The sequence below is a fragment of the Alosa pseudoharengus genome, unplaced genomic scaffold, assembly GCF_046254945.1.
Source record: "Alosa pseudoharengus isolate Yale_2024_CS ecotype anadromous, Long Island Sound unplaced genomic scaffold, YU_APseudo_1.1 YU_APseudo_1.1_scf_5, whole genome shotgun sequence".
NCBI classification, from domain to species: Eukaryota; Metazoa; Chordata; class Actinopteri; order Clupeiformes; family Clupeidae; genus Alosa; species Alosa pseudoharengus.
In genome coordinates this window covers 39124282-39137970 of record NW_027468837.1, presented here as the reverse complement: position 1 = coordinate 39137970, position 13689 = coordinate 39124282, and the positions used below count along the sequence as shown (strand labels likewise).

Here is a 13689-nt window from a genome sequence, read left to right as displayed (position 1 = left end):
GGCATAATGTGATTCATTACCGCATTATAACAGTGACCTCATAATCCTTTGAAATATGTAAAAGTCGTTAGAGCTATAACCATGCCAGAACAGTAATTAAGCCATACATCAGTAAATAACGCTCCTGTAGAAAGATCGATTTAATGACTGGACTGGATGTTCGGTTTTTAATTGAAAAGACCACTCCAAGCAAGCGCTCTTTATTAAACATCCACTTCTGATAGCTAATTATAGCCAATCTGCTTTTAGGATATCCCACGTTTTCTCCACATGCATACTAATTAATGGACATTCTCATTAATGATTGAAAAGGGAGCGCGCTAAGGTGGTAATGCCGAGAGGGATGGACGAGAAGGCTAGTCTTGGGGTTCACAGCCATCACAGGCTCCACACGTAGCCGAGATATCCTCGGATGTACCCAAAGTAGTTTTGCTCTGTGTCTGCTCTGCTGAGCTATGCATGATAGATTTTCTGTCCTAAACTCTTTTAATGTGTTACACTAAACTTGGCCTTGGTGGATCATGGTATTGTTTAAAACTGGGCCCTAGTAACTTGATTAGCACACAAAGCTATGAACTATCTAAACATTGCATGCGTATAGCATCCGTTTAGTCAGTATAAATGGCATGTCGTGTCATTGGTCATCTGATGTTCCTCATCTTACTACACTAGAACAAGACATTATTTTCTACATGAATACAGTTTCCTGAGTCAGTTTTTGAAGGTTGCAACACTTATGCATACACTGGACATTTATCCATCAGAAATCATCCAGCCATCATATCCTTCAGGATAATCCTCCATGTATCCATCACAAACCATCTGTCCATCATCTTCCCTTCTAAGTTATGATAATCAATACAACAATTCAAACAGAATTTCAAGCACTGAAAAGAAAATATCTGTAGTGACACAGATTCTCTGTTATATTATTTATATTAGAACAAAAATAAGTGCTAATACCACGTGGCATCAGCATGTCAATCAAACATCACAGCAAGATGAACATCAAATGTTCTTAAAAAAGGAACATTTCTGTACAACAGGACAAAACATATTTCCACACAGTCAACTGTTTATTGAATAATAATGAATCTTTTCAGTGAACAGTTAGAAAAGAAAACTGTGATGTTTCCACAGATGGACAAAGGTGATGCATTTCCAAAGTGCATCCAGTTGCTCTTCTGAAGGGAGGACTAAAGCTGTATACACGATCATACACCTAATGGGGCCTAATATTTCAAAGCTCTCTCTGGGTCTGAGGACTAATATTTCTATCTGCCCTTCATCAGTGTGGTTTACCAGAGAAGGCTAACTGAAGAGTTTCCTCAGGGCTGAAGCTTCTGCTGACATTTCCTCCTCTGTTCGCCACTTAGAAGGAACATCTTCATTTTCCTTGTCGTGTTTCTGGAGCTGCAAAGAAGAAAATATAGGTATGCACTTGATATCACAATGAATAATACTATTAGTATAAAGACATGGACAAGTGAGAAGAGAAAAAGCTATAAATGTATTGATGCCAGTATAAACACCTTCTGCATGACCTGATTAGACTCCAAAAGATAGAATTAGCTTTTGCTAAATAGCAAAGATAGCAATGGCTACAAGAAAATAAAGTTAACTTTCATCTTATTTCCAACATAAAAAAAAAAAAACCAGACATCACAAAACACAGACGTCTTGCCATCCTGACTGCACAACCCATTACGGTTCATCGAGTATCGATATGAGAGATATTGAGTGTGACACATTCTGACATCGCCTGCCGTTTCTCTACCATCTTAAGGTTCGGAGCGAAACGCTATATTTCATCAAACTAATGTCTCCCTGAGGGTGGAAAGGCCGAGCTTTGGAAAGTGTCACAGTATTTGGTGCCTCTGGGCTTTGGCATGGGGGAACCTGATGCAAATGGCATGCAAAGCATCTGAACCATGAAGCAAAGCACCAGTCCGGGGATTGGGTTTTAACGGCATTTAATACAGCGCTGGGATTTATCAAGTTGGGTGAATTGTTTATTTGATGTCAGGCTGCATAGGTCCTACGGGGGCTGCTATTGTTTCAAATGCCAACCAACATGTGTAAACAGTAATTAAAACAAATCTGTCTGTCAGTTGTGATACACAGGCATTTTTTTTAAAACAATAGTTTATAGAATAGTTTATAGAATAGTTTATAGAATAATATAATAGTTTATAGAATAGTTTATAGTTTTAAATAGAAAAATAAATGTTTTTTTGTTTTTTTCTGCCGCTTATTACAAATGAAAAATACACACAGTTTAACACATGACTGATGACCAATTATACCTGACAGTGTAAAATTACTCCATGAAGTTCAGATTTAGTGTTAATTTTTTAAAGACGTTTGAAAAGCAACAAAGAAAGATCATTGTGTAGCTCTGCACCCTTAGTTCTAGAAATTAGAACTACTTTAAAAAGTAAAACTAACTAGAAATTGGAACTACTTTAAAGTAAAACTAAATTAGAACTACTTTAAAGTAAAACTAACTAGAAATTAGAACTACTTAAAAGTAAAAGTAACTAGAAATTAGAACTACTTAAAAGTAAAAGTAACTAGAAAGTAGGAAAAAGAGACAGATTCCTTGCTCACGTATAATAACACTTAAATACTTAAATACTATACTTATACAATAACAGTTAGAATGTGGTGTACAGGTGTGTGTAGTCTTCTGTCTTTGGGATCAGTCAGCTCCTTCTATGGGACTCAGAGGGCAACACAGATGCCATGTCTGCAGCTTTGGCTCATGTTCAACCATCAGACTGTGTTAGGATCTCCCATGGTCCCCTGCAGCACACTCGCAAAGTGCTGGGGTGACATTTTGCTGTGGGTGGAATCTGAGGGTGGGCTGCAGTGGAATCGGAGATTTACTTGCACAGCTAGAAGAGCTGAGCAGAAGACGACTTCATAGAATAACGTGACCACACACAAGACAAAGCCATTTCTTTCACACACAGAACATGCACTTCACTATCATATTTTGCTTAAAGCATTGGATTGAAGGAAGAGAAGCCAAATCAGAGATGATTGTTTGTTTATGCTGTAGCATGACTGGTGTGGGTTTGTGCCATGCAACAAACCATAAGATGAATCAGATAGGGTGCTAATTTAAAAACAAGCTGAACTGGTGAACTGGTATCATTCTATTTCTAGGTGGTTTTGCTGAGTCAGACTATGATATGTATGTCTTGGCTTCTGTAAAAACTGAACATTATATATTTTGCTGTGAATTCTGCTGATGCAGTAGCCCTTCTTTAAATTCAAAACAGGTGGGCTAGTCATCATTGCCCTCAAGCATCTGTAAGCCTTGGGCTTCCAAGCCGCTGTAATTGACCAGAGGCCTTAGGCCACTAGGTGAGACTGTATTAACCACAGCTGACCAGACGCAGCTAACAAGCCTTGACATTGGAGATGATCCACTGCAGACATCAGGCCATGAGGATTTGGAACCTTGAGAAGATACATAAATACGAGGACCAACTCTGCACTTATATATATAGCCTAACATACCCACACCTCAAAAAACACTATTGAGCTTATCAATGTCATTCCCCTCACCTGGTAATGTTTTGCTGTTTTGCTCATCAGTGTTTTAAAAGGTTCCACTGTGTGCTAAAGCTTTTAAGCGTATTCATCACAAGCCTTAGCCACTAAAGCTGTGCGAGTGTGAGGGTGAATAAGCCTGCTGACGGCTGCAGACATGCCTAACACACACCCACAGTATTCATGTTGCCATGGGGATGAGTGGGCAGCTCTTCAGGTCACTGTGATTCTTGCCATCGGTTTAAACACCTATACAGTACTTCACTCAACAGAAATGTGTTTACACCTAGCCCTTCAACTTATGCATTTAGCATCGGCTCCCATGGCACTACAGCAGTGAAAAACTGTTCAATTAATGGCTTTCACTGTGAAAAGGAATAAGGTGAAAGTGACTTAGCCCTTGACTTTTACATGACGGTGCCGCAAGAGAAGGATTTTCATACACATTTACCTTTACATTCATTCATTTAGCAGACACTGTTGTCCAAAGTGACTTATATGTCAACTATATTACAAGGGATCACATTGTCCTGGAGCAACTTGGGGTTAAGTGCCTTGCTCAAGGGCACAGCGGTGGAAGCCGGGAATTAAACCCACAACTTCCAGGCTACTGCACGCTAGCCCAGCTCTTTGACCACTACACTACCACCGCATGCTAGCCCAGCTCTTTAACCACTATACCACCGCATGCTAGCCCAGCTCCTTAACCACTACACTACCACCGCATGCTAGCCCAGCTCCTTAACCACTATACCACTGCATGCTAGCCCAGCTCCTTAACCACTACACTACCACCCTATGCTAGCCCCGCTCCTTAACCACTACACTACCACCCTATGCTAGGCCAGCTCCTTAACCACTACACTACCACTGCATGCTAGCCCAGCTCCTTAACCACTACACTACCACCGTATGCTAGCCCAGCTCCTTAACCACTACACTACCACCGCATGCTAGCCCAGCTCCTTAACCACTATACCACTGCATGCTAGCCTAGCTCCTTAACCACTACACTACCACCCTATGCTAGCCCAGCTCCTTAACCACTACACTACCACCCTATGCTAGCCCAGCTCCTTAACCACTACACTACCACTGCATGCTAGCCCAGCTCCTTAACCACTACACTACCACCGTATGCTAGACCAGCTCCTTAACCACTACACTACCACTGCATGCTAGCCCAGCTCATTAACCTTTACACTACCGCCCGACACGTACTGACCGAGTGTGCATGTGATCTGAAATGTTGCGTTGGGGTGATACTGCATGTCTGTTCAGACATGTATCAAAGACTGGATGTATTATGAATCAGAGTAATTTATCGAGCCCCCTCCGAGCCACTTGACATTTATCAGATAACTGCAGTAATGGGTGGCACATCTCTTCTAGTCGGCTTCGGAACTTGACTCAAAGAGATCCATTTCAGGCACAGCTGCGGAGAAATGTCAACAGAGGTCAGCGAACAATTAGAACCAAGCGATACAACCTCGGATGAGATATCTGTTAAAGGAATGTGGCACTTGCAACCTCGGATGAGATATCTTTTCAAGGAACGTGGCATTTGCTTTGCAGTTGACGGCATGTGAGCATGAGCTGGCCATTCGTACGTAGACAAAGAAATGTCATCTACAATTTTATAGCAACACAGAGAATCAAAGCAAACCCATGTTGCTGAACTAGGAGGTGATTTTATCGCGTGACTATGCCACTGAGCGATTATATTGGTGCTTTATGTGCAGTGTTGTATAAAGTACTAGAAAGCAATACTTGAGTAAAAGTACAAGTATCGCACTAGAAAAAGACTTTGGTAGAAGTGAAAGTTGCCTTTTAGAATATTACTTAAGTAAAAGTCTTAAAGTATCTGATGTACTTAAGTATCAAAAGTAATTTTCTGATATTTAATGTACTTAAGTATTTGAAGTAAAAGTAAAAAGTAAAAAGCAAGCGGTTTTATTTAGAACTTTTATTGTAAACTTTATTTTGGCTTTCTTATAGTAAAGCATAAAGCATATTCAGGGTTCCCATATCTTCTTAATCTCACTCATCAAATCAAATCACATTCTTTTCTAGGACTTTTTAGGCACAATTCTCTGAAATGAAAAATAAATAACTTATTTCTTTCACAAAAAAAAAATGACCTGCTTGTAGGGAGAACATTTTGGTCATGTGGCATGAGCATTTCTAGGGCTTACTCCCCAGGTCACCGTCACTCACACACACACACACAGGCCACCTATGTCCAGCAGCTACTAATATGCCAGTCATTAGTTGAAACTGAAAAGGTGTCTGTTCATCTTCAAAAGAAGCTGGTTTTCAAAGTTGCCAGAATTCAGTGCCCGGGAGTTTCAGGCCCAAGACCGACCATAGTGGTGGAAATTGGATAAATTAAGCAACATTTCAGCTCTTACTATCCTGTAGTTTTTATTAGTACCATGGTTCAACAAATGTGTAAAGGTTATATAATAATTCACTTCAACTGAGAAGTTAACAAAAAATATTCCACTATTCCACAAGTTACCAAAACAGAAAGAAAGAAAGAAAGAAAGAAACCCTTTGAAATGTAGCCTATCCCATGCTTCCACAAAGAGGCATATTGAACTAATGTTTAGGCTACATGTTTTTTGCATGGGTAGGCTATATTGTTGTTTGGTGATTTAGCCTACTCCTTTACTACACCCTCTTCTGAGCAAACAAGGCATAGGTTTATCATGTAGGGTAATTGCTCTTTCTTACATTAAATAACTTTAATTTATCCTCTCTACTTGTCCCTGTAGTCATGGCCTCCTCATCACTAATTTCGGGCTCATCATTTTCAGTGGTCGACTGGTTGATCTGCTGCTCAGTCTCTCCTGGCCTCTTTCTACCCTCCATCCTTCCTGACGCTTGTGTCTACTGTAGGGCCGGCTTGGCTATCCGTATCTGAGAAAACTTTTTGGAAAAGACGGGCTATATGGACCCAACCAACTCTTTTTGGGAGGGGAGAACTCCCTCACGTAGGCTACAACCCATGCAGAGGCATTGCATTGGTGTCATGCACAGAATGCGGAACGTGTCCTACTTTAAGAAAAGATAGACTAACGGATAATTCTCCCGATTACCCACCCCGGGCCTGATTCAGTCTTACTCTTCTTGGACTGAAGACAACTCCTGCGATGCTATGGATAAATAGCCTTTCACAGGCCGCTAGGGCAGGTAGCCGATGTACAGAAACATTTCTTGCAAATACGGCCACGGGTGTATGACGTTATATTCACCACTACCCTGTTCACCGAGTTCACCACTATCGTCTTGGTGGTCGTCTATGATAACGGGAGGTCCTCCAGTAGGTGCTCGTGCTTCCATGGCGGTCCTCCTCCTTTAGCAACAAACAAAAGCTGAAATAGAGCGCGCAGCGTGCGGAATGTGCGTAATGCAATCTAGGAGCAGCGATTCGCCAAACCTCCCTTGCAGTCGCACACATTTTTTCTAATTTTATGTTTTAGTAACGAGTAACGAAGATGCTTAGTGGAAATATAACGGAGTAAAAGTATACATTTTATCTAGGAAATGTAGTGGAGTAAAAGTGGAAGTTGACATACATTTAAATAGCGAAGTAAAGTACAGATACGTGAAATTTCTACTAATGTACAGTAACGAAGTATTTGTACTCCGTTACATTACAACACTGTTTATGTGGCTATAGAGTCCTACCAACAGATGCCAGTGGTCTGTGAGCTATGTGAGCAGATAAACCAGTGTTTCTCAAACTGCGTAAGCGCAACTCCAAAAAAAATAAAAAAATGAGTTGTTTTCAATACTGAATCAACTAGTATTTAAATTAAACCGCATTTGAATTGTCTCTTCAATAGTTCTGACAAACTAAAGCAAGCCAACAGTTTTGTGACAATGCATCTATGGACTTTTGTTTATTACAGTGCATGAAAATGCACTGTTCTGTTATCCAGTCTTCTTCTTCTTCTCCTAACCAACATTTTTGCGTCTTATTCAGCTTCAACCGTTTAACGTAGAAACTTTGTTCAAACTTTGTAACGTAGGTTTTGAAAAGGACACTTTTCACACTTTTGTGAACTTTATACTTTTTGAGATATTAACAAAAATCAAGCTTATTTTTCCCCATAGACTTTGCATTGGCACTATGACATCACAATGGGCTAATTAAATTGATTTGCACCTGTATCAACCGCTAGCTGCTCAACTAGGCCCCATCAAAGAGCCAGTTAAACTGATTGCACCTGTATGAACTGCTTTCTGCTCAACTAGAATCTATGTCTCTCCATTCTACAAAGATATAAGGCACATTCCATCCAACTTTCTATCCATTCATCCTCTTCAAACCATTCACTTATCCACCAATTAAACTACCTATCAACATCCATTAAACAGTCTGCCTATCAACCTCTATTACACTATCTACATTCAACTTTTAAACTATATACTCTGTCTTAGGCTTTAAGCATACAATCTGGGTCTCTTTAAGACTACAGATCCTGTTCAACTATTTCCTCTGCCCACAACTGTTTAAAAATAAATGTCCTCACTACAATAATTCACTATTAAATAATGAAACTATTTAAACTACTCAACTATTTAACTGTTCAGCCATTTCAACTGTCAGTTGGCATCAACTATGACACCGCCAACTGTTTCCAAATAAAAGTTTGTTTTGCATTTTATGTTAATATACTGTATGTTTTGCATTTTCATGCACTGGTAATTTCCTCAAAAGTACATTTTGTGTATTTATGTATTTACTTATTTTAAATGCTCAGTGTGACCTAGTGGCAAGGCCAGGTAAGCTTATTTTTATAGCACATTTCATACACGGAGGCAGTTCAATGTGTTTTATAAAGAGGGCAAAACATAGTGAACAATCGTAAATGTAATTGTAAGTAAATAAGTAGTAAATAAAAGCATTAAATGACAGACAATAGTTCAAGAAAATAAACAACATAAAATTCGATTGAAAGAGAAAATGAAACATTATAAAAACATTATGGAAGCGGCCCTGATTGTGTGTTTATCTATTTAGAGACATACTGTCTTAAGATGTACAGTCTATCTTACATTGCCTACTGCTCCGTGTATAGCATCACTTTTAAAAGACATTCATACACTGTATTCTTAGATGTACCGGTATTTTGTAAACTAACCAGATCAGACATGCCATCTTTCTATTTGACAGTTCCCCCTGTCTCTGTTTCTTTACTAAGCCTCATCTCAAATTTCCACATAAACCATATCAGGTACTTTCACATGTCATAAGGAAGAAACTTCCAGATAATTCAAAAGTATATCTAATGGCACCTACTGTGACTCAATTTCTCCTTTCCACTTCCGTGCAAAATCATTCTGAGGCAAAGTGAATATGAATGAACATGGCCTTCGCTCCTTTCATTTCTACTGTGGCTCAGATGGTCACCCTAACCTGACACCACCATGAAGTCACAGTCCCACAGGATATGGAAAACGTCACCCACAATGCAACAGACTGCCTCACACCTCCTCCTCCACTTCCTCCACCCCACTGTTCTTACTAGGGCCATCAGGACGGCATGTAAATACATTTTAGCAGCTGGTACAGTAATTGCATCACAAAAAATAATATTCCCAAGACTTTGTGGAGAATCCCCCTCTTGACAGCTTGTCAGAAGTGCCTGAATTTTCTCGACGCACTGATTAAGCGCGAGAGGCGCCGTGGTGGGGCTCTGGAGTGAGCACGGAGCGACGCCATTGGCTGGCTACCCACCGACTAGGCTCTTCATGCGACGTCTCCCCTGCTGGGCCCACCGCAGGGGAGGATGAGACCCCAGTCTGTCTTAAGATTAGTCGATCTTCAAGCGAGTCGGCGTTTCAGGCGAAACGCGGCTACCGCCGAAAGCACACGTGTCACGCGGGACGACGGGGGGCTCGGAGGCCCCTGAGACTCGGTGACTGGGGATGTGCAACGATGAAATGAGCCATTTTTAATTGAACTGATATTTTTTAACATAATTACAAATTCAAATCTACAGTAAACAGAGTGATTCATACACACACACACCAGCAGTTTTAGTATGGAGGCTTATTTGGCAGCTTTTTGATTTAACAGCATGACAGGCATTTTTTTTCTCAGTCTTGATATTTTCTTGATAATTATGTCTTGGTTGCATTATCATTAGAAGACGGTGTTCTGAGATGCACCTTAATTCCGGAGTTCTAGAGTGCCCAGGCCTTGCCAAAACAGCTGCTTCTGTTTCAATCATGCTGCTCAAGGCTGACATACGAGTGATCCTCCATCCCTCTCATCTGTACAGCTCTGCCACTTACTTTAACTGCTTCCCCCAATTTCCCTGCATTTTCTGTACAAAATGAATGAAGACCTGCTACCAAGTGTAAATCAATCACCTTTACGTGAGCCCAGGGTAAGAAGCCGGGCGTCATTTCAGCGGGCGTCTATTCGGATCACTTTTATTTATCCCCTACAGTACAAACTTACTGTGACAGCCTATATTACAAACTGAATCAGATGTTGGATAAGCATATAAACAAGCACAGTGTTGAAAGGTCATGCCACTTTATCAAAGACAAATAAGACTGCCAGAGACCTTTTAACTGACAGGGGTTATTACTCTAACGTTGAGCATTCAAAAAACAAAAGAACTTCAGCCACTGATGGTACTGTATCCAGAATGCCCAAGTACATTCATAAAGTCAAGCAGGTAACACCATAGAGTGAGTGCTAAAAAATTGGACTTGATTAACCTCCTGTAACCCCATTTTCTACGTTTCTGTCGTGTCATATGCAGGACGGGACCTGAGAAGTCAAGTAGGACACACTTTCATTAAAAACTGACCTTCAGATGGGGCTTTGCTGACCTTAGTCATCTTCCTCTTAACAATGCAGCGATAACTAGTGCTGGGGGAGGAGGAGTGGGGAGGGCTCATGGGGGGTTGTGAAGACTTCATTTTGAATATGTGGCCAGAGTTCAACAAGGCTTCCAGACATCGTCTGAGGACCTAAGACGCATTATATGACAGTAGAAGTAATCTAGGACAAGGTAGAGAACAGAGAGAGTCCTCTAGCATACAAATGGGTTTTGACATACGGTAATCCCCACGTATTGTTTTGAATTAGGAAAATTTGGCCTTTTATATTGTAATATTTTTGGCCTGCCCTGAACTAAACGAAAGAGAGATAAAGCTAAAGATGCTGAATCTTTATGGAAAGGAACCCTGTTTGGTTTGCCTGCCGTCGCACTCCACAGCACTGGTTTTAGAGAATGCCTACAGGGACCTGTTTGAAACGCTGGCTTGAAATGTGACAATAAGGCAGAAAGACACAGCTCCCTAAAAGCATTTTGGATGGAAAGGTTCCACTGACATGAGCTGCAGTCAAATGGACTGGTAACAACTGAATGGCTCTTTTGAATTGTGAGACATTTTAACTCTGCCATTAGTCCATTAATTTCACAATGTTTGATTAAAGCACTTACAGCAAAGGTACCCCTCATCCAATTTGACTCTGAAACACCAAACTTTTCATTCATACTGGGAAGAAGATCATTAAATGCAGAGCTTCTTCAGAGGCTCAATTAAATGCCTTCAAAAGGAATGTCTAAAACCTCTGGCCACTTGATTAATTTATGTCCGTTTCTGGATACCAGTTTTTGATGAAAGCAAAAAGGCCCTATCTTAAGAAAATGGCTTACTTTTTGGAATGAATGATTTAAAAGGTATGGCCTTTGACCTACAGTAAAATATGATGAACTATTATCAACAAATCACTTATATAAGCTATACCGCACCCTGTATGAGGAGATCTGAAAGACTGATTGGAGATCTTTGGGGGGGTTTTTTATCACAAAAATGGTCAAATTCACCAAATCAAAATGTAATCTGTAAACTTGCACACTTGGATTGCACTCATGATATATGCCTTGAATCACTTTTTTGATTGATTGATTGACTGGCTGATGGATGGATGGATGGATGGATGGATGGATTGATTGATTGATTGATTTGATTGACTGGTCTAGATTAACTATCATACATGTATAATTCACTTTCAATATTACCTTTCAAGGTTATCTTATCCTATTTTTATCTATGCTGTGGACCTTTTTGTGAGTGAAATAAAGGTTGAATTGAAACTGAACTTGAGAGAAATGCTGATGGGCATCTTAGTGAGAAGAAAGGTTGCAAACAACCTTTTGCACCACCAGACTTTTTACTCACTTCTGTCCAAGTCAACAGGTTTGTTTTTCTGGAGTAATGAACGTTCACGGTGCTCAGTCCGAGGGGCGGGATAATCGGTTGTCTTTCAAATTTTCTCTGCACGCAATAGGATAGCACTACAACTCATGAGTCCCAAGCGTTTTCCCACCAGCGGATCTAGTTGGCTAGTTCAAACTTTTGCCAACTTAAAAAAAAGCTTAACTCGTGTCACGCTGTTCACCAACAGCAACATCCATTTTCTTTGTTTTCAAGTAGCAGGGAATTCACGCCAAACCGTTGCAACTCTGCCATCAATCATTATGTTAAGCCCGCCTACCGACTTTATACATGATGTGATTGGCCTTATCGAAGTTTCATTTTTCCAGCTCGCAACAGAGAGTTGCTAGACTACACTGGCTCCCGCTAGGGTGCGTCTAGATTTCTAGGCTAGTTTCATGCACCCTTTAAGATATTATGGTAAGTCTGTTCAAACATGGTGTCAAGAGCATATCTACTTAAATTATATTTCCTAAACTTGTTAACTTATGAAGAAATTGATGACTGAAGTCTCCAGCCAGGAGGTACATTGATTGCAACAACCTCATGCTCAGAACTCAAGGTTTACTGTGAAAACACTGTTTTAAAGACAAACAACCTCACTCACGCCCAGAACGCAAGGTTTACTGTGAAAACACTGCTTTAAAGGCCATAAGGAGAGGCGGGTGGATTAACCTCATCAGAAATGTGAAAATCCACAACGAACAGGCAGCAGGTCACAGTCTGACCTTTATCAAAAGAGTAACCTTCAGCTACTCCGCTCTTCAATTCGGACACCTGAACTTGGCCAGCGTGCTATCTGACTCATTTAGATCACTTTTGTGTCTTCCGCACTCCTCATAATGTCAGTCTGTAATCCGCGGTGTGGGAGCAATGATTTCTCATCACAACACTCTGTCACAGAAACTGTCACTTTACCTTAACATTAAGCCACCCATCTAAGGCACTGGATTATGGTGTCAGACTGCAAATCTGGCCGCTCTGCACGGTCACTGTCGGTTTTGGAATTAGTACTGTTTCATCTTGCGCTACCGGTTTCGCTGCGGTTCCACGGTAATTAGAGAAAAAACTAAATAAACAATGTTCACGTAAGAAAAGTGAGTTCTGGCGTCTGAAGGCGATCAGCTGTCACTGTGTGTTTAAACAGAGGAGAACGCAGCTAAGAAAGGACGTGTGCTTCCTCATCAAAAGAAATGAGAGCTCAGTGATAGATGCCTGAGACAAGGACAAAGTGTTTTTTTTCCGACAGAAAGCACAGGAGGAAAATACTGAGAGCTAGCTAGAACTCAGAATGAGTTTCTAAAATAAAGTTTGGAGGGAATAAAGCTGTCTTTTGGATGACAGTATGTCTTTCTTTCTTTCTTTTCTGTCTTTCTTTTTCCTGTGTGAGCATACTTGGTTGTCTTTGGCCGGCATCCAAAACTGTTAAAGATCAGGTGTGTGTGTGTGTGTGTGTCTGAGTGTGAGTGTGTGCATGTGTGTGTCTGAGTGTGAGAGTGTGTGTGTGTGCGTGCATGTGTGTGTGCTGAAGGGATTGCAGTCCCTTGACTGACCCTACCGACTGGTGATGGCCGGGACCCCTCTGTGGATGGGGGGGGGGGGGGGGGGGGCAATCTGGTCGGTGTCACAATATCCATCGGCTCTCTCCACAGTCAGAGACTAATTACGCAGTGTGACAACCTACCTTGCACCCCCCTCGTTTATTCTCCCTTGCTCAGTAAATCCAAGGGGATGGTGTTGGTTGGTTGGTTTGGGGGCTGAAGACAACCTTTATCCGGAGTGCATGGGACAGAGATATACCGAGGCACTAATTGAGCCAGGGATGTTGCTTCGGTCTCATTTTATTCCCTCCCCAAAGGGCTTACAGTCTATCCA

At 41.0% G+C, this 13689-nt stretch overlaps 1 protein-coding gene across 1 annotated transcript in view; it reads right to left on the bottom strand.

The window, feature by feature from the left end:
* Window positions 1–1063: 1063 nt before the first annotated feature.
* The window catches only part of LOC143104922 (bis(5'-adenosyl)-triphosphatase-like), a 75500-nt gene continuing 62874 nt past the window's right edge, over window positions 1064–13689 (bottom strand). The window contains exon 6 of the mRNA XM_076269253.1: window positions 1064–1413. Within this exon, the coding sequence (XP_076125368.1) occupies window positions 1312–1413 (102 nt within the window). The 3' untranslated portion in view covers window positions 1064–1311. The remainder of the gene's footprint in view (window positions 1414–13689) is intronic.